This window comes from Centroberyx gerrardi, chromosome 22 (genome assembly GCF_048128805.1).
Source record: "Centroberyx gerrardi isolate f3 chromosome 22, fCenGer3.hap1.cur.20231027, whole genome shotgun sequence".
In the NCBI taxonomy this organism is placed as follows: domain Eukaryota; kingdom Metazoa; phylum Chordata; class Actinopteri; order Beryciformes; family Berycidae; genus Centroberyx; species Centroberyx gerrardi.
In genome coordinates, this window is record NC_136018.1 from 13,391,088 (window position 1) to 13,416,596 (window position 25,509).

The 25,509-nt window shown below is 43.6% G+C and overlaps 1 protein-coding gene across 2 annotated transcripts in view; it reads left to right on the top strand.

Annotated features, from left to right (window-relative positions):
* myripb (myosin VIIA and Rab interacting protein b) overlaps window positions 1–25,509 on the top strand; it is a 108,354-nt gene that overhangs the window by 63,695 nt on the left and 19,150 nt on the right. For both annotated transcript variants that reach the window (XM_078291407.1, XM_078291409.1), the window contains exon 3: window positions 13,201–13,337. In XM_078291407.1, coding sequence (XP_078147533.1) covers window positions 13,201–13,337 — 137 coding nt within the window. The remainder of the gene's footprint in view (window positions 1–13,200; window positions 13,338–25,509) is intronic.

Consider the following 25,509-nt stretch of genomic DNA (forward strand, 5'->3'; position numbering starts at 1 on the left):
ATTATGTATATAACGTACCATAGTGCCACAGTACAACTATACTATATCCAGCTGGACATTATTTAAAGCCTCCTACATAGACACATACAGCTCAATATGTTCAGGAGCGCCTTCCCGCTCAAATGTAATTGGCATTAACACCAGCCTGCAGTGGAACTGCATGCCTATACGCTGGCCTCTCCAATCTGTTTCGGTATTGAATTCTCCTTCAGATGGAGAGTATCACCTTGATGTCTGCGCTGATCGCACTCAGAGGTCACCGATAATGATCAGAACAATTTCCACTGAGAGCTGAAGGCGTCCAGAGCTTCCCCCCCAATGGCCTCAATTACTCATAGATATGAATAATGCAGCGGTCGCCTGCCCTGGCCTGCAGGACCATGTAGGCCTGTGTACATGCAGGCTTGTTGACATGAAAGAGAGAGGGCAAAGGTTCTTGTGAATGATCAAAGCCAATGCTGGAATAAGCGCAGCGCTGCTGAAGATTAAACGGCAACTCGCCGTACACTGGTCATCCAAATGAGCTCAGTCATTGAGCTCATACTTTCCTCAACTTAATACCAAGTTGCTCTGCATGTCACCCCATGTGACCTTCGCACTCAGCTGTCATTATTATCCAGTATTTCTATGTTTAATGGTGTTTATGCCTGAGCTTTTTTGCCCTGGGATATTTTTGCTCCAGGCTCCTCTGATGCAGTTCAGAGATGTTTTATCCTAATGAGCTTAACATGGGTAATTAAAAGACTAAAATATACAGTAGATAGAGTAAATGGCACAGGCAGAAATTATAATTCAACCTCATGGTGAAATATCACACTAAGGTGAATTCTGTGCAGGGTGTTATTGTCGTCGGTAAGCCATGCAGGGCAGAGGCTGTCAGATGGCTTCAGTTGATGGATGGCCCTCTATTTGGTCTATATGGCATCCATCTCCACACACAATCTGCTATCCCCACTCCTATCTCACACCCTCGCCCAGCTCCAATATACGTTCCTCCTATATGATCTCTATAGTCAGATTATATGGCAGCCATCTATGAATAGCCACTCTGTTATGGTCTGACCACCACTATTTCACATCATTTTCATACAGACATAGACACAACACCAGCCTTTTGAAAATTTTTTAACTTCGATTTGCATTTTTCTGATGTTGAATTTAACATGTTAATGCAAAGAATGTGTGTGTGTGTGTGTGTGTGTGAATTTCAGAAATACACGGTTATCAATCTCAAAGAGAAGTTGTTTTTCTCAACTCTTGAGGAGATTATTTTTAAGATCTGATGCTTTGATTATACACGCCCCATTACTGATGCATTTTCCTCCCCAATACTCTAATATAATTGCTACTATGTCATGCTTTGTACTGGATTAAGAAAGTATGTTTGTTACCGTTACCCCTCTCTACACATAACCACAGTGGATGAGAGACACACAGAGATGAACTGACCAGGATGAAGACAAAGGGAGACAGAGAAAGAAATGCAAAGAGAGACGGACTCAAACAGCGGCAATGTCCAAGACAGAAACACAAAGACTAACAGTGGCTGTGAGTTTTATTCCAGACCTGAGTAAAAGCGAGAGGGAGATTTCTTCTCTTCTGTCGGTGAGCCATTCCCCTCTCCATCCCTCCATCTGTCTCTGTCACCACAACACCAGTGATGGCACAGAGAAAAACACCATGCTGTAAATGAGAAGAGAGGGGAGAGTGAGAGAGAGAAGATAAATGTGCATTTGGGTGTGAGTGTGTGTGTGTGTGTGTGTGTGTATGGGCATGCATGCATTTGGTGTGTGGGTATATGTATGTAAGTGTGCTTGTGTGTTTTGTTTGTGATCTGTGTGCCGGGCATCAGTGATTCATCCTCATCTGTCTCCCACGCCCTGTCTGCCAGATTGAGCCGAGAGAGAGAGGTTTGCTCTGAACTGGCATGTGTGTCGTGTGAGAGCACACACTCCATGCCAGGACACACACACACACACACACACACAGACACACACACACAGTCATGAACTTGTGTGCTCACAAACACACGCACACACACATGCAAAAACACACATTTGTCTTACTGTACTTATTGAGTGGTTTCATTACCTACCTCCTAACCTTAAAGGAAACTTCCACCCTCAGATACTCTCACACTGTCATATTTCATCAATCTGTGATGTTCAGCGCATTCCAGGAGTTAGTTTTTGATAAAGTGTTGTAATTTACTTTTTTGGTGTACCCACTGTACCTCAACCTGCCTCATCTACTTCTACTTCAGTTAGTGATTTCCTACATTTCCCAGCAACCCCCAGTGAATATCTGAACTTGTTCCAGTAATACGTGTAGATGGAGAAAGCAATAACGATGTAAAATGAGTCTAGAAAGAAGCCTTTGCTCTTTGATTCTGAGGAACTGACACCAAAACCTGATGTTTACTGTTTGATGTTTTAGATTACATGTTTTTTCGCTATCAAACTCCATTGTAGCTGTGCTGGAAATATCTCGACATGACATCACATCATCTGCATTTAGCCAGTTATCCGCAGGAATAGAAAAACAAAATACACAACAAAGCAACAAAATAGGCATTTTTTTTAAACAGTGTTAGGGTTTTCCTTTAGCCCCAACCCTAACCTATCTTAACCTTAAACCCAAGTCCTACTCCTAAACTAACCCTTTGAAGAAGTGAACAAGTCTAAAACTCAAAACAGGTTCACACAAGGAGAGCAGTACAACACACACACACATACACACACACACGCACACACACACACTGCAGAGTTTGTTGACCATTTGCTCAGTGTCTGTCTTGTCAGGACAGCTCAGGCTGCTGGCTGGCCGGACTAACAGACTGATGAAGGGAAAAGTCTCTGTGACTGAAGTTGTTCTCATGCAAGTAGAGTGAGATCTGAATGGGAAAAGGACTGAATGTGTCATGTGTCACTATCTGACAGAGAAAGGAAGTTTGAATAGTGCTGCTGACTTCACAGCTGCAACACCGTACTCCACTGCCCCATTTACTTTTTGTTGGATTTTATCTCGACTTTTCAATTTGTACTATTCTATTTGAACTCGCAGAATTGCCTTTCATGAAAAATGCAACATAAAAAATGATGGTGGTGGTGCTGCTGCTGCTGCTGCTTCTGCTGACGATGACTTATTTTCATCCCTGCTACTGTGTGGCAGCTGGACAACACATGTGGTAGGTCTGATGGATAATCTGATTTATGGATTGTTCACTGCAGACAATTCACTGATTTTGAGACAAAGGCCTAAAGACATGTCATGTGGTTAATTTCAAGGTGGTATATGCTGAGAATTTAGCAACACAAGACTTGCGGGCGGATGTTTTGAGATCAAGGAGAGAGAGAAACGTTTGGATTGAGATAGACGACAGACAGGCAGCGAGACAGAGAGCGAGACAAAAGACAAAGGAAGGAGTTGTGAGAGGAGTCTGCTGTTCCAGCGGTGATTTTGTCTCTTGGTTGGTGTTGTGTGACTAACTTGATGGGAACTGCTCCCAGGATGAGGACAGCCAGAGGCTTGTTTGGGAAGCGGGCCATTCATTGGTTTCTTAATTGGTGGGAGTGCAGTGAAATGGCTGGCTTTATTGGCCTGTTTTTTTGGCTGCCTAGCCTCCAATGAAATGCACTCAAGAGAGTGGAGAATGTGGCCCTAGGGTGACAACTATAGAGGAATCATTTTGATAGGAAAATACTTGTACGAGCGCGCGCACACACACACACACACACACACACACAAACGCAATGGAAGTTGGTTTGTTGAAATGTCTTCATCTCGGGCCAGAGAAAAGCTGAGGTTTCTTCAGGGCAAGGCCATTCATAATGTTTAGAAAATGGCTCAGTAAAATAGAGCTAGGGAACAATGCTGCTATTTGTGGAAGAACATGGATTTTGAAGCCATGTGCTTTTTCTAAGCAGTCTTTACTCTATGTCCCATATGTGTATGTTTGGTTATCAGCTACTGAGCACTGCAGTGTGTTAGTCTGCACTTTAAATGTTACGTACACACAATGTTAATCCGCAATCTCTTTAATCGCATGAGTCCTCTGGTGTATAGAACAATAAAGCTCTACTCATGTCATAAATGACACTGGTGCTTTAATGGGAGATGTCTTTAAAGCCAAGGACACGTGCTTTAACTGTGGCACAAAGGCAATTTGAAACCTTTTTAATCTGGAGAGCATTTTCATTCTGCTCAGGCAGCAGGCACTTTACTGACAGTTTCCCATCATGCCCCAGGGCTATCATGGAAGTGAGTTCAACTTTCTCATTTCCATTCCGATCGGCGTTCCTGTGTTCTCCGCCTTATGTGGTCACGGTACAGGTCGGTTATATAGATAGGCCCATGACAAACACAGACTGTATTTCCTTTATGAATTTGTCTGCGGCATTTTAAAGAGCTGTGCGGTACGCGAAGATAGTCTTGAGGCCGAACCTTCGTTTCCGGGGCTGCTGCTCACTCTGTGACCCTCCTTGAAACATTCCCCACATACTGTATGTTCCTCTGCTGCTGAGGAAAAACCTCTTTCACAGCTTCCTGGCTTATCAGGCACCTTCAGAAAAGAAGGGGGAATTGAAGTGGTGTGTTCCTCGCAGAGGGAGGCAAGAGGGGGGAGAGAGAGAGGGAGAGAGAGAGAGAGAGAGAGAGAGAGAGAGAGAGAGAGAGAGCGGTCACTTAAAGGAACAACTGCAGCCACAGATGAAAGATAGCCTGGCTGTTCTCCCCACTTCTCCACTGAAGATCGATCCGCATGGATTACATAGACTGGGGATGTGCTGTAGAAAGGACTTCTAAAAATAGATTCTGGGGGAACAAATGCCCCGTGTGCCTGGAGTCCATGATGCCAATCGACCAAATGACCTTTCTTCTCAGCGTCTGAAAAACCCGCTCTTTCCCTCTCTCCCTCTCTCTCTCTTTCTCCCCCCTTTCCCTCTCTTCCTCTGCCCTCTCTTTCCCCTCCACCACTCCTCTCTCTCCCTTCTCTAACAGGTGACAGTGTGTATGTAGGCTAGTGTTGTCAGGCTGGTTCCCTCTGCTCCTTAACAGACTCTTATAAAGACTGACACTTTGGTACATTAGGTCCTGGCAGCTTCAGCATGCTATTCCCCCGTTGTCCTGTTTGTCCTTTTCCGAAGGTGATTCGTTTACAACGTCTTGGGTTTGAATCTGGTTAATGTCCTTTGTCTCGTGTCACCAGCCCATCCCTGTCTTCCATATCTTCTCTCGTTCTCCACTGATGTGTTTCACATTTACATTTTGGGTATTTGGCTGACACTTTCATGCAGTGCAACTTACATTAAATGAGCAGGTAGAGGTTCAACAGGGGGGGGCACTTCAACAGGACACATGGTTCTTGATGGACACATTGGCTGTTAGGAATATTGATCCTGAGACTCTCTGGGACAATCTTTCTAACCACTAGGCCAACCTGTATGCTGTGCAATAGAAACACCATAAAAACAATGTTTAAAAAAGCTTTCTTTTACAGTCATTGTGTAATCGCTAAAATCCTGTTATTTCAGTGGATTTTCATTTCCTGGCTGAGGTGTTTGATGAGAGTAAGAGGATAAAACAAGGGGTTGCACCCTGTCAGTGACCTAAAAAACTACAAAAAGCCAGTGATGCCACCTTGTTTGGAATTAATTACTATCATGGGCTTTGTAGTTCTTGCACGAGACATTTAACAAATTGATTGTGTTTACACACTCTCGCCTCCTCCCAGTCTGTAATCATATTGGCTCTTCATGTTTTTGACTCTTCATAATTGCTCAGATCAAGGCTGGAGGGAGCAGCAGCCTTCATTATGCACACAGAATGGCCAGATGTAGAAGGACTTGAGTGGTGGGAAGCGTAGCCACAGCCTATTCTCTCACTACATTTTCCCCGTGGCTGGGCTGCTGCAGAGCTCTGCCTCATCGTGTGCTGCCTTTAAAATCCCATGTGGCGCTCTGGCAGTGCAGAAGCAGGAGGCTGAGGGCAGATTATCTCACTTCCCCATATGCTCTATACATCCACACTGAAATATATTTAAATATACCGCAGCCTGTGAAGAATCCGGCTATGCAGCTGTTATTTCATGGACAGCATGACATGGACCCTGAGGCTAAGTTCACACTGCAGGCCGTACTGCTAAATTCGGAATTTTTGCTTAAATCCGATTTTTTTTTTGTCTGACTGCTCACATTCAGTGACCCATATCTGATATCATTTTAAACGGACCTCCATCCTGAAATGACTCACACGCATAACTGAGTGACAACAGAAGACACACACATCTGAACAGTCTGTCATGGAAGCCACCAAAATGATGGACTAATCCTAATTGTTTTGAACACTGGTCGGTTACAATATGTCTCCTCTACTTGTGTTTGAATGGAGGCATCTCCCCACATACTCTGAATTTGCTCTCCCTACACTGGCTGCTTGAGTCATTGTCCTCCATACTTTTTCCAATCAAATGGATGAGTTATGACAACAATGATCTGTCCCGTGGAGAGTGACATAAAAACCCCATGACTTCCGATCTGACAGTTCAGACTGCGGTCGCCTGGCCACAGATCAGCTATGTAACAGAAGACCTGATTCCATGTTTTTTTCTGTTCACACTGCACTAAAAACATCAGATTGGGACACTTTCAGCTGCAGTGTGAACATAGCCAAAGTCTCTAAACTGTGTCATTGATTGATCATTACGACTTGATAGTGAGCATTCTGTCCAAGATGCTGACTCTGTACTGAGACCAGCAATCTTGGACTCTTGACTCTGTAAAAGTGGCATTTGCAATTAGACTCCGTACGCTCGGAGCAGCCTGTCTGATGAAAAGTGATCTGACTCTTAAAGGCTATGATACACCAGGAATATTTTTGGACGTGATAGGATAACATTCAAGACAAAATCAACTGACCTGAGACACAAGACACAAGGCAAAATGCACAAAACAATTTTTCTGGGCAGCAAGAAGTTGCCAGGTCCTTGTTATCACTGCAAGGGTATTTAGACATAATTTTGTGCAATGTTGCCAAATGTTGCATTACCCAACCAGCTGCTCATTGAACCAAAGCCTGACTCCGACCCTGTGAAGTGTAATTGGATGTTCCATGCAAGCAGTCTGCAAGGATTTGTCTCTTCTGGCAAAGTGATCTGACTGAATGGACAGAATACCTTGGGCTCTGTGTGACAGACACTGATCATAACCCCATAGCATTTTAGCATAGCATGCTACAGTGCAAATCCCTGTGCCTCAATCAATGTTATGTTGTTTTATGATGCGTCATTCTCCAGGTTCCAAAAAGAAGTAAAATGATCTTAGAACTACAATGAATCAGATATGATTTTAGCACTTTGATTATCTTCTTCTACTGGTGTACAATGGAGCAAATGTGATCTATTACTGTGTCAGGATGCAGTGATATCAGTGGTATCAGATAATGGGCGGATACCAGGTTAGAATAGGATACTGTAATGAAGAATTTCCCCAATACTACAATCCCATAGTGAGCGTTTCATGTAACATTTGGAAAAATCAAACCAAATTTACTTGATTTTCTGCCTTTTTCACAGTCAGTCATGTTTGTTTTGTGACCCGGTCTGACTGTATTATTTTGTAATTAACTGGTATGAACAGATATGTGAAGTTTAGAATCCGTATTGACATTGACAAAGTGGTACAGACTAGTACTTACAGAAACAAGCCAGTGTGAGTAGTAGCTCTGTTATTCACTCTGGTTCTTCTATCCATCCTCTGTCTGAGAACAGTTTGTCCTAATGTAACTCTCCTCCGTTCCTCCATACTGTGCCATGGGCTCTCCCAGCTGCTGACACGTTCATCTGCAACGCCCTGAATGGTGGAGGTCTGGAGAGAGAGAGCAGGGCGATCAAGAACAAGGGAGAAATGAGGGAAAGACAGACAGAGGGAGAGAGAAAAGATGACAGCTTGAGGTCTTGAAAAGAAAGGACTGGTATTAAGGAAGGAAGAGATGGGAGAGAGAGAGAGCGCTGCCTGAAGCTGCACTGCTCCTAAATTTAGACTTTTTAAAGACAGGGGCGAGCGAAATGAATGAGGCAGAACCTACAATGGCTGGCCAGGGTAAGGAGCCGGGGATGTGCGTGTGTGTGTGTCCGTGTGTGTGTGTTAGAGTGCATCCTATGTGTCCAGTGGGCACACACACACACACACACACACAGAAAGAAGAAGAGAGAGACGAGAAAGAAAAAGACTTGGAGAAAGAGATAGGAGGAAGAAGAGGAAGAAAGAGACCATAAAGTACAGTAAGAGAGAGAGAAAACATCTCTAACCACCTTATTATGCAGGGTGAGCTCTCTTTGTGTTCCCGCCTGCCTATCTGAATGGCAATCACAAAGGCACCGATTGTGATCAATATTCCAGCTGCTTCCTACAAAGGTTATTTACAGGAGCGGTGCTGTGTGAGAGCTGTTTTCCAGCCTGCTGCAAACCAGACGCTGTTTTAAATCATACGGAGACAGGTTAGAGGGGCTTTGCCTGGGTTCGCCGAAAAGCACACAGGCTTTTTAGCAGTTGACCCACGACCTCGTCTTTTGTGTCTTGGTCTGTGCCGCAAACACTGAATATAGCAGAGAGGCTTGTTTTTAATAGTGTGGTGCAGCAATATAGACCGTGTAACTCCAGGGAGAATCTCTACCCTGAAGATGCTTATCAATACTTAAAACATACAGAAATATTTACAATAAGTAGTGCATGCATAACAACCTACACGCCTGCAGACGTACATAAATACTTAAAACGTACAGAAATGCATAGGCAGTGTGTATGAAACGCAACATCCAAGTACCCAGTCACATTGGTAAAGTCAGTCGTACGCACAGTCGCTCGCACGGTCTCTCTCACTTTCTCTTTCACAAAGACAGTTTCTCTCGATCTTTTCTCCTCTTCATAAAATCACAAAATGCTGCCGCGTACAACACTCACAGACTATAAATCCCCTTCTCCCTTCTCACACTCAAACAAATCTGCACTGACGCGTACAAACACAGGACCACAGAGGAGACGAGGCCATTAATTCTTATTTGGACTTAGATTTTCTCGAAATCCTCATAACAGAACTTGATTAATATTAATATTCCTTCCCGCGCCTGTGCATTATGTTTGTTTTCGAATAAGTCTGACGATATAGTTGGATAACAGTTAACATATTTGTGTAACACATGTCTTTTTATGTGAAGTAAGGGGCAGCAAGGTAGTGTAGTGACAAGGGGAGACAACTTTCAGCCAGAAGGCCAGGTTCAATCCCCCGTAACAGTAAGCAAATTATTGCACTGCGTTCAGCCTCTCGTTAGGTTTTAATTGATATCTCTTGTGTGCTCTGATAAATGTTAATGAGCATTAGAATGAAATCAGTTTTTAACGATTTTCTCTTTTTCCGAATTAAAAATGAATTTTACATGTTGTCTGAAGAAGTCTCAGCTTGATGCCTGGCCCTGGCTTGCAGTCAGATGTACTGTAAACACGGTGATGGAGTTGTTATAGAGGAGGCGAGACTGCACTAGATACAGCAGCTCCTCAAACACTTCACTCATTAAGACCTCACAACTCGAGGGCTGCAGCTCCCCAAACGTCAGGCCCTTTGATCTCACCCTGGAGCTGAGAACAATCTCATTTCTCATCTTATTTTCTTCCATTAACAAGAGAAATCACTCCACAAGTCTTCAGAGGAGAATAGAGCCTTTTTGATCTTCCGTTAGAGTCAACCCCCACCCCTCTTTCTTCCCTCTCTCTCTCTCTCTCTGCTCTTTCTTCTCTCCCCCTCTCTCCTCCACAGCCTCAACAGAAGCCGAACCAATTCATTAGAAGGCTCAGAAAGTCAATTATGTTAATAGTTCCTTTTGCCACGGGAAGTGGGAAGTTGGCAGAGGCACAGAGTACTTGTTCTTGCACTTCTACATGCTCTAATACATATTTTATTTAGAGCTCATTTAGATGTGCAAATCAATCTTAAGAAGAATAGAGGGGACGAGTGAGGTGTTGAGCAGGGAGGAGGAGCGGCGAGGCGTTCGTTCCCAGGCTTCCAGGCAGGGTGGGTGAAGGGGAGGAAGGGCAGACCCGGTGTCAGGAGACCATCCAGAGGAATCCCTCTTACTTATTCATGCAGCAGCCGAGCATCAGGGAATCTCCCAGCCTCATTATGAAATGTGTATTTGTAGAAGCTCGCGCAGCAGTGCAGCTCTCGCTTGAAAGCCTCTGCTTATCCACTCTACTCTCCTCCCTTCTTCCTCTCTTAGTTTTTTAGATCGCATCACTCGAGGGAGGCGATGTCATGCTTCATTCATCGAGACGCCTCTCATCCGTTGTCCTAAATCCTTCTTTTCGGAGAAGAAAAGCTTGGCTAATTTCAACGAGTTGGTGTAGCCTGACGTGGGGAAGCAGACGCCTGAGCTGAACTTCACATTCACTCCGAATTTGTCTGAATTTGGATGACAGGCTGAGGAATGAGAGCTTTGGCACTGTGAGGCCAAGCTTCATCTGGAGCGGTGATATGCAGGCATAGATGTTTACATAACAATACACATTTACCAACATTCACACACACATACCACATACACTACCAGTCAAAAGTTTGGACACACCTGATTGAATGTACTATGTTTTCCATTATCTTAAAGCCATTTTGATCCAAAGGCTTATGCTTAAATGCTTGAAATTAGTTTTTTAGATAAATATAAATAGTAAAGTTGATGCCTATGTATGAATTTCTTTCCAAAGCCTTTTCCTTTCCATCAAGGCAAAGGATGGCTACTTCAAAGAATCTAAAATATAAGATAGTTTTGATTTGTTCACTTTGATTTGGTCACTGCATAATTCCATTTGTGTTATTTCATAGTTTTGATGTCTTTACTATTATTCTAAAATGTGGAAAATACTAAAAATAAAGAAAAATGCGTGTGCCCAAACTTTTGACTGGTAGTGTATACATACCATGAATGACATCTCAAGCACAGTTAATCATCAAATTCAAATAATTTATTTATTTTGTGTAATTCTCCCTCTTGCGGGCGTACCATGCATGCTGCCCAGGCACACAGCTTAATTTCAAAGTGGATTGAGATTCCACTCAGATAACTGTATCACCGCCTACCCATGCAGCACTTTCCTGTTTTTCAATATACCTTGCAGTTCAAAGGTCGCTCTCTCTGTGGCTCCAGCTCATTCCAGGCTACAGGTGGAGCCTATTTGTATTTCTGCCTCGGATGACGGCAGCCACACTGTGCGTCGCTATCCCAGATTCATTTATGTGCCGTCCTCCTCGGGCCCAAGGAGAGATAAAAACGCCCAGGCCTCTTCATTGGAGCTCGGCAGCGACCATTAGAGCGACCGGGCCGACCCGTGGCATGAATTAAGGAGCCGAGGCCCATTGAGCAGCCCAGCTGATAGAGGCCGAGGGTAATAAATCCACTGAGAGAGAGGGAGGGAGGAAGGTTAAGAGGGAAGGAGGGAGAGATGTGGCAGCCCAAGGAGCCTCAGGGGCACTCAGGATCCCTTTATTAGCAGGGCTATTTTCACCCTCTCCCTCATCTCTTTATTGAGCAGAAGCATCAACATGCACACACACACACACACACACTCGCATATATACTCGCTCTCATTCTCCCTTCTCTTTCATATGCAGTGAGATAGAGTCGATGGCGTATAGAGCAAAAGTAGTTTGTATGCAGTATGTAGACTGTGTGTGTGTGTATAACTTTGCTGTTCATACACATGAACTGTTCACACACACACACGTACACAAAATACTTGCACATACACATATGAAACACCTGTACATACACATGTACTACTAAATACTCGCATATATGAACAACTTGCACTTATATATATATATGTCAAATACTTGCATTAATATACAGCATATTTATGTTTGTGTGTGTGTGTGTGTGTGTGTGTGTGTGAGTGTCTCAGTTTATGCCAGAAGTATCATCTCAGTATAAGTGGAAAGTATAAAAAGAAGGTTTAGGTGATGTGTGCTGCCATCATGGTGAAGAGAAGATGTGTATTTTACATAAATGTGTGCAAGTGATTCATATATTTATGTGTGTGTATATAGTAGTATGCATGTATGAATTAAGTCCTATGTGTCTTTGTGTCTGTATGTGTGTTTGTGTAAGCTCACTAATGTGTGTGTGGCAAATTCCCTGACAGTGGTATGAAAGAGTGAAAGGGGAGGAGGAGGGACTGCAAGATTAAACGCAAAGTTGGCAGAGTTTCATGCAATCCACTGCAACACTGGCGCAAAGGGAGCGCTTTTCTGAGCGCTTTTCATAACACACTGCGTTATGAATTACTGCTTATGTAATCGACTCTCTTGTGCCGCTGTCCCGTCGGCATTCAAACACCAACCAGGACCAACACCAAAGCTATGGAGAAAAGCCTGGAAAACGAAGTGACATCACATCTCAAAACCCCATGATATATACACAAGCATGCACCACAAACAGATTTGTACGGTGGGAATTCAAATCTCTCTCTTCCTTCTCTTTGCGTACAGCCTCCACACACGGCATGCATGCACACACACACACAGACACACACACCCAAATGGCATATGAGAGAGAGAGAGAGGCACCGTTGGATCGGATTAAAAAGCCAATTATTTTCTTCAAGTCATAATGTTGGGCTTTAAATGGGAGTGTGACTGTCTGACAGTGAACATGGATCTTTAATGAAAGCATGTTGCTGCTGCCGTGACACGACACAACACCGTGCTCCTGCCTGCCTCTGATTTGCACTGGAAAATGGTCCATATGAATGGCTTAAGCCTTTCTTCAAATGATAAAAAAAAATCCTGCAGGCCTTGTTATCTCCACTTTGCTAATAGAAAGACATCAAATTAAACAAGATTTTAATGGAAGTCTTGGCCGGGATTCAAAGTTAGAATCCTGGCACAATAATAGAATCTGCTACTGGCTAGTTTTTGTGCCATCTGTTCTTTTTGACTTAGTGTCATGTTTGTCTTCTTTCTTTCTTGCTTTCTTTCTTGCTTTCTTGCTTTCTTTCTTCCTTCCCTTCTTTCTTCCCTTGCTTACTTCCTTCCTGCCCTTTCTTCTTTCTTTCCTTGTCTCTTTCCTCCCTCCCTCCCTCCCTCCCTCCCTTCCTTCCTTCCTTGCTTCCTTCTTCCCTTCCTTCCTCCTCCCTTGCTCCCTTCCTTCCTTGTCTGTAGGATTTTGCGGACCCAGTCCCTGGAATGGTATTATAACAACGTGAAGAGTCGCTTCAAGAGGTTCGGCAGTGCCAAGGTCCTGAAGACCCTGTACAGAAAACACATTATAGAGAGAGGAGCGCTCTCTGACGTCCCAGGTAACCTCCTCCCTCCCAGCCTTTGTTTACATCAGTGCTGTTGTTTGTTTTTTTAAATCTGTTGTTTTCGCCATTAATCAGTCTCAGCGTTATCTTTGATTACAGAGCGGTGTTCTGTCCCAGTTGTGTGATGTTGTTGTGATTAATCCACCCTCAGTGGTTTGGCCAGAGTCATGACATTTTCCAAACAATCAACTGTTCATCAGCTGCAAAAACTGCCTTAATTTGAGATGTGGGGTTTTGGTATATAGGACATTAAGGAAAAACACAGACAAGCTCACTTGATTGCTTGATTGTTTGCTTTGTTGCGTGATCTATCGCTTTTTTTCACACATTTTGTTCTCTCGCTCACCGATTCACTCAATCAGTTTGTCACTCGCATGCAGAAAGACACATTTTCCCACAGACAAATACACACACACACACACACACACACACACACACACACACATACACACACATACACACACTCACTTCTATCCTCTGGATAGAAAATAATCCCCAAGGTTAAGTTTAAAGTCGGAAATCCTGGTGTGATATTAGCAGCTAGAGTGGGGACTTTTGTCCTGTAATGGAAGAGAAAGAGAGTCTATGCAGCTATGGTAAATGTGTGTGTGTGTGTGTGTGTGTGTGTGTGTGTGTGTGTGTGTGTGTGTGTGTGTGTGTGTGTGTGTGTGTGTGTGTGTGTGTACATGCATGTGCACTCTATGAAGAATGGTGTTAAAATATGGGGAATTTGTGAATTCGCATTTTGTGTGTGTGAGGAAGATGTCTCTCCCTACATGTATCATATACGGTATCAGTTGTGTGTGTGAGAGAGAACGAGAATGTGTGTGTGCAGGAGATGTGCATGCACTGTTGATGCTGGTGTGTGTGTGCCAGAGTGCTGATGGTTACAGACTATGGGTGAGTTGCCCCGGGGACTCAGCCAGCCAGCTAATCCCTCCAGTGGCTCAGGCCACTTTACCTCCTCAGTGAATTGTTCCCGTGCCGGACAGCAGCAGGGCAGCTTTTATCCAGCCCCCTCCAGATGCCATTGTTTTGACCCGGCTGCAACATGATCTGGCTGCCTCTACGGCCGGCTACAAGGCTTTATTACAAGCCCCGGTGCTCTGGATTAAATGGATGAAGAGAGAGCACAGAGGGGGTAAATCAGGTCAGACGCTTGTGGCGAAGTTGGGTGAGGTAGAGAGGAGGAATTTACCAAACTCACATTTAAGTGAAGTTTACTTTGGCCGTGAAGTACAAAGCGATGTACTGTAGGAGGGCTGGTGATATGGACAAAATTATTATCATGCTAATCATAAGAAATTATTTTGATATCAGTATATGATTCATTCTGCTAACATATGCAAAATCATGTTAAATAATCATGTTCATCGCATTGATGGTAGAAGAAAGTATGGCTTGATACACTGCTGATGCACTGTTGCTCAAACCCTTAAAAGAAACTGAAAATGTTTGCATATTAATGCAGGATAAATTCAGGATCAGGTGTGGCCCATGTAACAGCTGCCACTGTAGAGGGATATTAACACGAACATGATCTTAGTTTGTTTTAGATTATGCTCAGATTAGTCTGACGACTGTTATCGTAGATGAGTAATTATATTTGTTTCTATTTTTTATTCTATTTTTAAACATTTGAACTAATGATTACAAAATACAGTCTGAGTTATCTTACTGTATGTAATTGAGTTACAGGCACTGTGTGTACAATGCATCCAGTTTCTCTTAATGCCTATTAGTACTACAAAGTTATCAGTTCTTACCTTTTTAGTAATTTGACAGCAGATCTAGCCAACTTTGTGTAAGTCAACATGGCTAACATCATGACAGGTTAAAAAAATACAAAGTAGATGTTTAGATTTGTTTGTCTGAGAAACTGTGGGTGATTTTTCCACTGACAGACATTTTTGACATTTTGACAATCCATTTTCTTTGGTTTGGATAATTTCAGTAAAATGGTAGAATTGCACTATAGGTATGAATCTTCTCCAGGACAATCATGGTATGTTTTTGGTGTTGTGACTTTTATACATCGCTGTCCCCCATAGCTTCAGCTGTCCTGTGCAGACAAAACGATTCTCCCTCCAAATCTGCATAAACAGCTCTCCTCTGATTTCCTCTCCAACTCTCCTCCTCTCCTCATCTCTCTTCCCCTTCCTTCTCCTTCACTCTAATCAGCTCTCTACCTTTCTCCATCCTCTCCCAGCCTTTTCTCTCTCCTCCTCTCCCTCTCCCTCTCCCTCTCCCTCTCCTCTCTTACATCATCCAGGGAGGAAAAAGGATTATGTGGCTCGGCTGCTGGTGTCCCAGCTCACATGAGCCCAACAGATTATACTGCTTCCAACTCTCAAATACTCCCATCTCCGCTCCCACTAACTGACGAGCTGACTGGCTGGCTTACCGCATGAATACGGATGTACTGTAATGCGTGTGTATGTGTGGGTGCTATTTGTACGTATTTGTGTTTGTGTGTTGCTTCTGTGTGGGTGTGTATTAATGCCTGGGTCAGATATTGTTTGCTTATAAACGATGAGAGCCTTTGATTTATTGGCTGGCTCTCTCTCTGAGTTATGGTGTCACTTTTCTCTCTATCGTGGGTGCTTGTGCGTGTTTACATTCATATATACACTTACTCATTCTGCCCTGTCTCTGCGTTTCTGTTTTTATGGGTGTTGTCCATGCAAATATCCTATTTTACATCCTGAGAAGCACCCCCCCTCCCTCCATGTAATGTTATATATCATACTGAATAGGCAGAGATTGTGAAGATGTTCAGCGAATAAGAGAATAAACCAAGGCCACAGCTGTCAGAAAAGCGGATTGGGTTTTAATTTATTTGAAAGAACCTCTCTTTGAGGACATTTTATCTGGAGTCGTTGTGAATAGATAATGAGACATCACAAGTGTTTTGACAAGTATATGAGGGTAACAGATTATCATTGCCTACATCAGGACTTCTGTGCCTTCAGCTGAACAAAATATAATGAGATTTTAGTTCAGGTGGTAAATCACTCTTTGAATGAGAAATTTTCAATTAGCTAAAGAACATTGCGCCTTAACAAACTTATGTCGCAGCATCTTTGCTGTGTCTAGAGTTTCAAAATGGCTACATTATGTAGCCCAGAGACACTCCCAGAGTCTTGGCGCTGGATTCTCCTCTCTGTGCATATGGAAACCAACCACAGGAATGTAAAACATCCTCGTAAACTGTTCTGTTTCCCAGCCATATGTGAAATATAGGCTGCTTTTATATGTACAGTAGTAAAAAACCTTTCATTTAGCACCAAGGGCGCGATGCTAGTGAAATCAATTTGAGGCCAGTGTGAAATCGCAGCTGACATGACAGTCGGTGAGAGAGATGTGACTGTTTTACATCTATCATGTCCCTGGAGAAAATGTATGACCTTCAAACCAACTGGAAGAGAACAGGAACCGAGTGATTTGTACTTTCATGTCCATCATTTCCAGGGAAAGGGAGTAACGCTTCTATGTGACCTGCACTACCAACTACCAGTCTCTGTTCTGTGTGTGTATATGTATGTGTGTGTGTGTGTGTGTGTGTGTGTGTGTGTGTACAGGAGAGAGAGAGACAGAGACAAAGAGAGAGAGAGAGTGTTGTACTGCATGATAGATCTGCCCCCTAGAGAGTTTTCACATTAAACATGGACGAAGCGTTGGTGGAGCTGCCACACAGCAGACCACGTACGACCTGAAGCAAAGAGGAATGGAAAAAACAGCAGAGAAGAAGAATGAGAAGGAGAGGATGGAGTTACATGCAGCATCTCAGTGGCCCTCCCCAATAATCATATCCATCCATTAGTGTTAGCTATCACTGTTTACCGAGTACAGAGTTGCTGTAGTTTTGCAAAACTAGTGAGTCATTTAGTGTTTATTTATAGCTTAAAGTGTGTATATGGTGCTCAATAGTGAGTTATAGTGATGATACTTTATGGTATTTTCTATCTCCTGTGCTCTATAATATTCCTCTGCTAAAATTTATTAGAGGATTATTATAGTTGGTTGAGGCGATAAAAGCAGTTGTAAAACACGTAAACAAGTGCCACCATGATAAATGGGTATAAGCACTGTGGCTAATAGTTGTAATTTTTGTAATGGCACGGCAGTTCATTTAATATCTGCAGTATACTGTAGTTGTGTTTTATACATTAGTTTGTACCTTGCTAGTCTGGCTTTTTTTTTTTAGTATCATAAAGTGTAATTTTTTTAGTATCATAAAGTATAATTTTTTTAGTATCATAAAATTGTGCGTGGAATGCAATGTGATGAGTCTGTTATGAAGTATCAAAAGCAGGGATTTTTTTTTTTTTTTTTTTTTTCGACACATAAATCACATTCATTTCTAAAGGGGGATTACTGTTGTCCCACTTTTTTTTTTTCCTGCCTTTTGTGTTGGTTATCACATCCCTCCTAACGTCTGCGGAAGGCTTCCCACCTATATCCGCTGTGGTGACGTTGACTTAGAAATATACTGACATATTATCACCTTCAAACACACCGCTCTCTCTGGTGAGAAAATGAGAGGGAAGAGACGGAGGGAAAAGAGAGTGCGACGTTTTGAAGCTTTCGCTGGCTGCAGATGCTTTTTCAGGGTGATAACAAAGGAAGAGTGCATGTCCTTTCCTTTCCTATTCCTTTTCTCTGTGTCTGTGCCTTTACATCAATGGATCTGTGTGTGTGTGTGTGTGTTTGTCTATACACTATATGTCTGGGGGTGACTGTGAGAAAGAGGCAACGCCCAAACAAATAAAGAAATGGACAAACGAACACACACACACACACACACACACTACAGTAGACAAACCCCTCCACACCATTGAAAAGCACACACTGCTTGGCATAAAGCACGATGATGATGTTGTATAGCAGCCACGCCTGATAGCATCGCTGAATGCTGTGATGCTTTTTATAACCCAGCAAGATAGGATTCATGAAGATGTTGTAACGTAAAAGTTTATGGTACATCCTGATGATAACATTCCCACAACCGCAAGACAGCATTTCATTCTCATTCGATATAATTTACGACTAGCTCTTCTTGAGGTCAAACAAAAGAAATATCAACTTTCCTATTATCCAATTATCCTCTTTGTCATTTTTCATCTCTGTGCATTTTAAAAGAGAGCTGGAAGCACAATCATAACTGTGTCTGTGTGTGTGTGCATGTGTTTGTATGCCTGCGGGTGTGTGTTGTCTGCATGTGTGTATGTGTGTTTACATGTGCTTGCATGTACTTGCTGTGTGTGTGTGAGTGTGTGTGTGTGTGTGTGTGTGTGTGTGTGTTCATGAGTCTGCATGACTCATTTCTTCAAACAGAATGAATAAGTGCCTACACATGCTAGAGCAGGGCTAAGTCAATAAAAGGAGGTGTAGAAAATGATCACTAGATATCATCACTAGAAGGAAATCCATCACTCATGCAGTGTTTCCTGTGTAATTTTTACCTCCGCTGACAAAATTTGAAGGAGGTTATGTTTTCACCCCTGCGTTTGTTTGTTTGTTAGCAAGATATCTCAGAAAGTTACATCGGATTGGGCTGAAATGTGGTCTACAGGAAGCCCTTTGCCCGAGGATCAGTTGATTAGATTTTGGTGCTGATCCAGATCTGGGATTTCTGCCATTAGACGATTTTTGTTTTTTAGCCATAACTATTATGCTGTGTTCATGTGCTGATGGGAAATCCGACATCTGAGACTTCCAAGTCAAGTGCTAAACGCCACTGATTTCACCTGCTATTTTGTCGGAAAATCAAACCCAGAAGACAAGCAATAAACAAACATAAGCCGTTATGGAGGCTGCAGCTTTGCAAGTTGGAGAATTGTTCAGTGTTGGCGGAGGTTTGCTCCACTGAGTGCCTTCTAGTTTGTAGATGTGGAGGGTAATTTTGGTTCTGAAAGCCCGGTTCACTTCTGGGCCCATTCCAGCATCAGTTCCAGCTGGTGTTGCAGTTTAATAATAGGTTTTTATAATATGATATTAGGGCCATTGTGCTGGAAACGCAGTTGCAAATGTAACTTTTTTGGGTGGACCGAACAATAAGGTCAGATGATGAATTTTCATTGCATTTACATTTTTCTAGCTGTGGGGACAATTTTTCATCTTTTGGGGGCACCACAGCTAAATGAATGCAAATGAAACACTGCATTCATGAAACCAGGTCTGGGACCAGTACTCTTTCAGAACTGTTGTTATTCAAACATCAAGGAAAGAGAAAGAAAGGATATTGCATGAGAATTACGCTTGTCAGCTAGAGTAGGCATTGCATGCTGTGCTGGTCTCATGCGTTTCAATCCAATGGGTGTTTTCTTCTGCAAAAACTGGCTCAACCTTCAACACTGAACTAGGTTAGATTCGGCTAAACCAGTGAGTCAGTGGCAGGACATTGTTTGTGACTGGTGACCTTGGCTCTGCCTCTGTCGTTCTGGCAGAGGATTATTTTTAAATACAAATACAAGGACTGCCTGATTCACCTGATCTTGCAAGCGATGTGTACTCGTTTTTGGCTTTCCATGGCGTCTAGAAAGATAAACCTGCTACAACTCAAGTACTTCAAAACATTTATAGGCACGTTGTTATTTCTCTGACCATCTCTGCTGTGTGTTCTCGGAGCTGGGAGCTTGGTGAGTCAGAGTACAGTGCTCAGTCTGTGGGGATCGGAGGGCAGAATGTTAAACAGCAGCCCAGAGCCGCTGCTGTCACCTAGCTGAAAAGCAAACCACACCGCAGGGACAGACTGGGAGCATGTGTATCGAGCATGCAATTGACTGTGTGTGTGTTTGTGTGTGTTTGTACATATGCACTTGTACATATGTCTGCATGCATACACAGAGGATGTTGACTGAACACTGTGTGACCTTGAGCAACTGAACTTTACCTTGCCTGTACCTTGTGGATTCAGAATTGTACACCAGGGTGAGAAATTAACTGTTTTTCAGAGGGCATTTGCCCCCTTGATCTGATTTTTAGGGGCATTTTGGTCCTTTTCAGGGCCAGTTTTATTTAGCTATGTAATAACACATTTGCACTGCAACACTCAAGTTCTGCCACTAACATTCATGTTATTTTAAATTACACGTCCCACACTTGAAAACTGGAAACTGACGGCAGGCCTTACAGAAGGGCATGGTGCCATTTTTGGCATTTCCTTCAGCTGCTGGCTGCGTGGTGCCAGCATTTTCTCCTGCTCCAGGCTGCGTTCTCGGTTGTTTTCTGATCAAACGGCACTCAATATTTCCTGCCCGGAACACACTGGAAAGATTCGTCTTGTCGAATCATCTACAGTGGCCCAGGGGGGACAGTAGTCGCATAATGAAAATGTAACAGTGAAATGCAAAAAAGGTACTCCTAATTATCTGAGGCTTTTTGCCCCCTAATTTCGAATTTCACTGGCATTTTATGAACTTTCAAGGGCGTTGTAGCCCCGGGCCACCGTTAATTTCAGACCCTGATGCACACACACACACACACACTCACACACACACATACAGTTTTAAGCAGAGGCATGTGTAGTGTGAAGAGGTCTAAAGGTTTACAAGCAGAGGGTGACACCACAGAGAGTTGTCCCCTCCCCATCCCTGCAGCAGGCTCAAAACATGATGCACTGCATCAGATCCAAGGGATTTGTCACTTCTAAACTACTGTCGTTTATAGAATATTTATGCCGCTCGTTTGCCGAACCTCTGCCTCTGTTTATTTCTTTCTGTCTCTCTTTCTTGCTTGCTTTCTCTATCCAGTGTTCCTCCCTCTTTTCCTCTCTTACCCAGTTATGTGTGCTGATGTAGTGGTGAATGGAAAGGTGGGTAAATCATAAACTTACAGCCTTATATAGGCTGCTAGTTACTATGATGTTTATGATGAATTAAAATCATGAAGACTTAAAAGTAGGTGGGTAAACTTTATTCCCCAAATAAAAGGATGGGTAAAGCGAGTGCGGCTGTGTTTACCCTGCACTACATCCCTAGCCTGTGGTGATGTAAACAGACATCCCGTCAGTTCAGCCGTTGTTCTGAGGCCGTTGTTTATGAGGCTGCATGCTGCCAGATGCTCCATTGTAATTGAAAGGAAGCCGTCTGGCCGCTCCTTCCTCCTCCTGCTGCTGCTGCTGGCGCTTCAGGAACTTTGGCTCTAAGTGGAGCTTTATTGACTCATTTGTTTGTGCACTCTCACTCTCTTTCTTTAGTTCTCTCTGTTGCTTCCACTCTCCACTCATTCTCTTCATTACACTTTATTTCTCTCACTCAGCCAATCCGCACGTTTGTGACAACTTCCAATTCTGCAAAATTACCACAATTTTTTTTGCCTGAAATTTTTGCAAGTTTGCCCAATTTTTTTTTTTGCATCAAACCATACACCAACAAACTATGACCCACCTTGGTCTTCTTATGCTGCAACCCCACTTTTGAGTGGATCTTTCAAGAGGGAGGAGATGGAAGAGGATTCAGAGGACAAGTTGTAGTTTCATATGTGAGTTTTATTCACCACTGCAGGTTGAGTGCACTTTGCTTTTCATTTAAACCGCATTATTATACTTTACATTTCGCCTTTGGTGTGCATGCTGTTAGTCAGAAGAACACAAAGCCGACCTCAAACATAAATCGGCACTTTTTAAATTAGTTTTACGTTCATATTCAAATGGACTGATTTTATTGGGGGGTGCTTACTGTGCTGATGTTGAGTTGAAGGTATATTTTATAAACACTGGAATCCAAGCGCAGTATTTTCCTTTGTTGTAGCTTTGAGGCCCATGTTTTTTCTGTTCGGAGGTAGTTATAAAATAATACATTTTTTTTGGATCTCCTTAGCACCACTTAAGGTTGCATTAAGTCATAATTTACTGTCCCATAGCACAAAATGACCATAATAAATGTGTGGGGGTTTGATAGAGTTGATGATCAATACCAGTGACTCAGCGATTACTTCACCAGGTGCTGAGATCTCTGGCTTTCAAAAACTCACTTTCCGTCTCTTTTTTTAAGCAAACTACCCCCCCTCCCTTTGGCACACACACACACACACACACACACACATTTTTCAACTGCTCAGAGATGGAGGACAGTGCTGTGTGCGAGCACCTGGCATCACAACACATTTCGTTCTCAAGCCTAAAAAGGAAATGACAAAGCAGTATTACTGTGCATCGTGATATGTTACCTCTTCTCTAGACCTTTCTGCTGGAACTCTGTCCTAATTCACTAGCTTACTCTTTCTGTTGCGAAAATGTGACTTTTATTATTTTTGTTACAGGCTTTCGTAAGCTGTGCCAGAGACCTGACAATGTCGTTGTAATTCCTCGGTGGCTGATAGAGGTCAATAAAAATCTGAAATTATTTAATGCACCTTTAAGTACCATTTTCCCTTGACTCCATTTTTCCCACATTTTTACTGAAAAAAATCAAGCATTTTTGGTCACAATAATAATGTATGTGCTGAAACCCACACATACACAAACACAAACATGCACCATATGTCTCTTTCACTCTCCTATTTTCACTTGTACACTCTCTCTCTCTCTCTCTCTCTCTCTCTCTCTCTCTCTCTCTCTCTCTCACACACACTCAGTTTCTCTTACTGACACAGGCACAGACACATACAAACGCATATTATGTACTTTCTCTCTCTCACACACACACACACACACACGCACTGTCACGTACACACGAAACGCACACATGCACACTCACTCAGACACACTTGCAGATACAGACCACCGCTGTCGTCTGCGCGGTTGCCATGGCGATATCGAGTGATTTCCTCCCCCACTCCCCCGAGCGGCGGAGCGGCGGAGCGGCGAGTGGTGAGGGAAAAAAGGTGAGACGGTGGTCACGGAGAGGAAATAAGGAAGTGGAACATGAGGAGGAATATACTGCGCTGACCTTCCATCACCTCAATAACGACAAGGCAACTCCTCTTCTGGGCCAATCAGCAGCAAATCACCTTGTTTTGACCTGTAATTGCAGCGCCCCCGTTGGGCCAATCAGAGTTATTTTAAAAAATGTCAAAATGCAGTGGTGGGATGCATCATTCCTGCAAGTTTTGTCAGAATACGAGACTCTGACGGACAGACGAAACCAACAAACGAATGAATGAATGAATGGAAGGAGACCGATCCATATAGTCCCAACAGACAATCACACACACCGAGTGAGATTCATTTCCTGGTTTGTCCAGGATAAACACAGCGGGGGCAGAGGGGAGGGGGAGGGCACGCTGCTGGCTGCATCCACATGATTGACAGATGACAGCAATGGCTTATTCTCTATGGATATCTCTTGACAGACCATCATGGGAGAGATTGACGTTGATATGTAAACAGTAGAGACCTGTGTGTTGTGTGTCTGGGGTCAGTGTGTGCTGGGTGATCATGATACCCATACCTCAGAGTGTCGGTCAGTCTATATATGTGTGTGTGTCGGCTTGCCTGTCTGTCTGTCTTTCTGTTTGTGTGTGTGCCGGCTTACCTGCCTGCCTGTCTGTCTGTCTATGTGTGATTCTCGTCTCACTGTCACAGATTCCAGTTCCTTTGCAGTTTCCTACAAGACTGTAACGTCCACATTGTCCTGAGCCGCTGCAGGTAGTTTCTTCACCCATTCTTCTTCTCCACGCTCCCAGCAACTATAATTTAGGCGAGAAGCAGGCGAGAACAGTACGTCTCTGTTGAACACGGCTTGGTCGGCTTCACTCGGTGTGAAGCACACGGCAGCAGTGGAATGTGTAATTGTGTGAGGGTTTGGCGACTTGTTACACTGTGCTGCGACTGGGAGCACTGAGCCACTGGGAAATATATAGATGCACACACTCCTGAAAGTGAAGCAAGTGTGTGATGGTTGGGTCACTGCTATATGCTGTGACAAGGAGCAGTGGGCACACACACACACACACACACACGCACACACCCCTTTAAAGTGAAGCTGGGCTGCTGTTAAGGTAGCTATTGCCTGTAGGTAGGTAGAGAGAGAGGGTGATGTTCACATTAGAGATTGTCACTTCTGGTTGAGTTACAGTATGTCATTGCAGGTTTCAGTGAAGCAATATAAGAGTTTGTTATTGCTGGCTGTACTATCTCTTACAGGCTCTGCACTAAGACTTCACAGCGCTTTGACAAACGGCGGTGAAACTTGTAGTGAAGCTGGGATAGTGTGTCTGACAGCTGACTGTGCTGCCGCTGCTGTCGTGTGAAAAACTTATAACACCAACAATTCGATGTTTTTGCTTTTTTTTAAAGGTTGACTTGCCGATTTCATGGGTCGGGCAACCTGGGCTCATTAAATCCATTCGCAAATAACTTTATTTTTTCTAAAATGCATGGCTGTTAATCTGAAGATATATATGTTTTTTTGAGTTGTTGACTTTTGGGAGATGCAACGTTTTCATCCAACAGCAACACCATGGTGCGGAGCGGTGACGGGTGTGTAATGGCCGGCGGTGTTAGCATGTCCTCCCGGCTGTGTGGCCGTTCATTACGGGCGGAGATCGGTAAGTGGCTCCGGCTCCTTGAAGCCAGACTCACACCAAACCACTGGGAGCGTCTGACTGCCTCTGTGCACTCAGCCTGAAACTGCAGCCTCACCAACAGGAGCAGAGGCAGACAATGTTAGCTCAGGAGGAGTGGTGTTATGTCTGGAATTAAGGCTAATGGCTGAGGAAAGGGACAGAGGATGGCAACAGAGTTTGGGTGTGTTTTCTCAGCAGCAGGGGCTGGAGCCGTTAGTACGAGGCTAAGGACATTGGATGGGGAATGAGCTGAAGTGAGGCTGAGGCTGGAGCTGGAGCCTGGGTGTCCCTGTGTTTTGTCTGGACCTGCGTCTGGGCTAGGGATGCAGGCTGTGGTCGGGGAACGAGCTGGAAATGGGGCTGGAGCTCGGTCGGTCACGGGACTTGTTCTTCTCTTCTCTTACTCCAGTGGTATTCTGTTCTACCCTGGTGGTCTGGCCAATCCATCTCCTCTCCTGTCTTTTTTTAATAGGTGCATGGCCGTGTATACTCTCTTTATTTTGACAGTAGGATGAATGAGAAGGACAACATGAATGGGAACCGCAGGAGAGGCCTCTGGAAGAATTTAATGGGCCAACAAGGGAATATGTGGTTCTGAAGGCAGGGGTCCTTGTAACCGCTTCACCATCTATACGCATTCACTGTCTCTACTTTA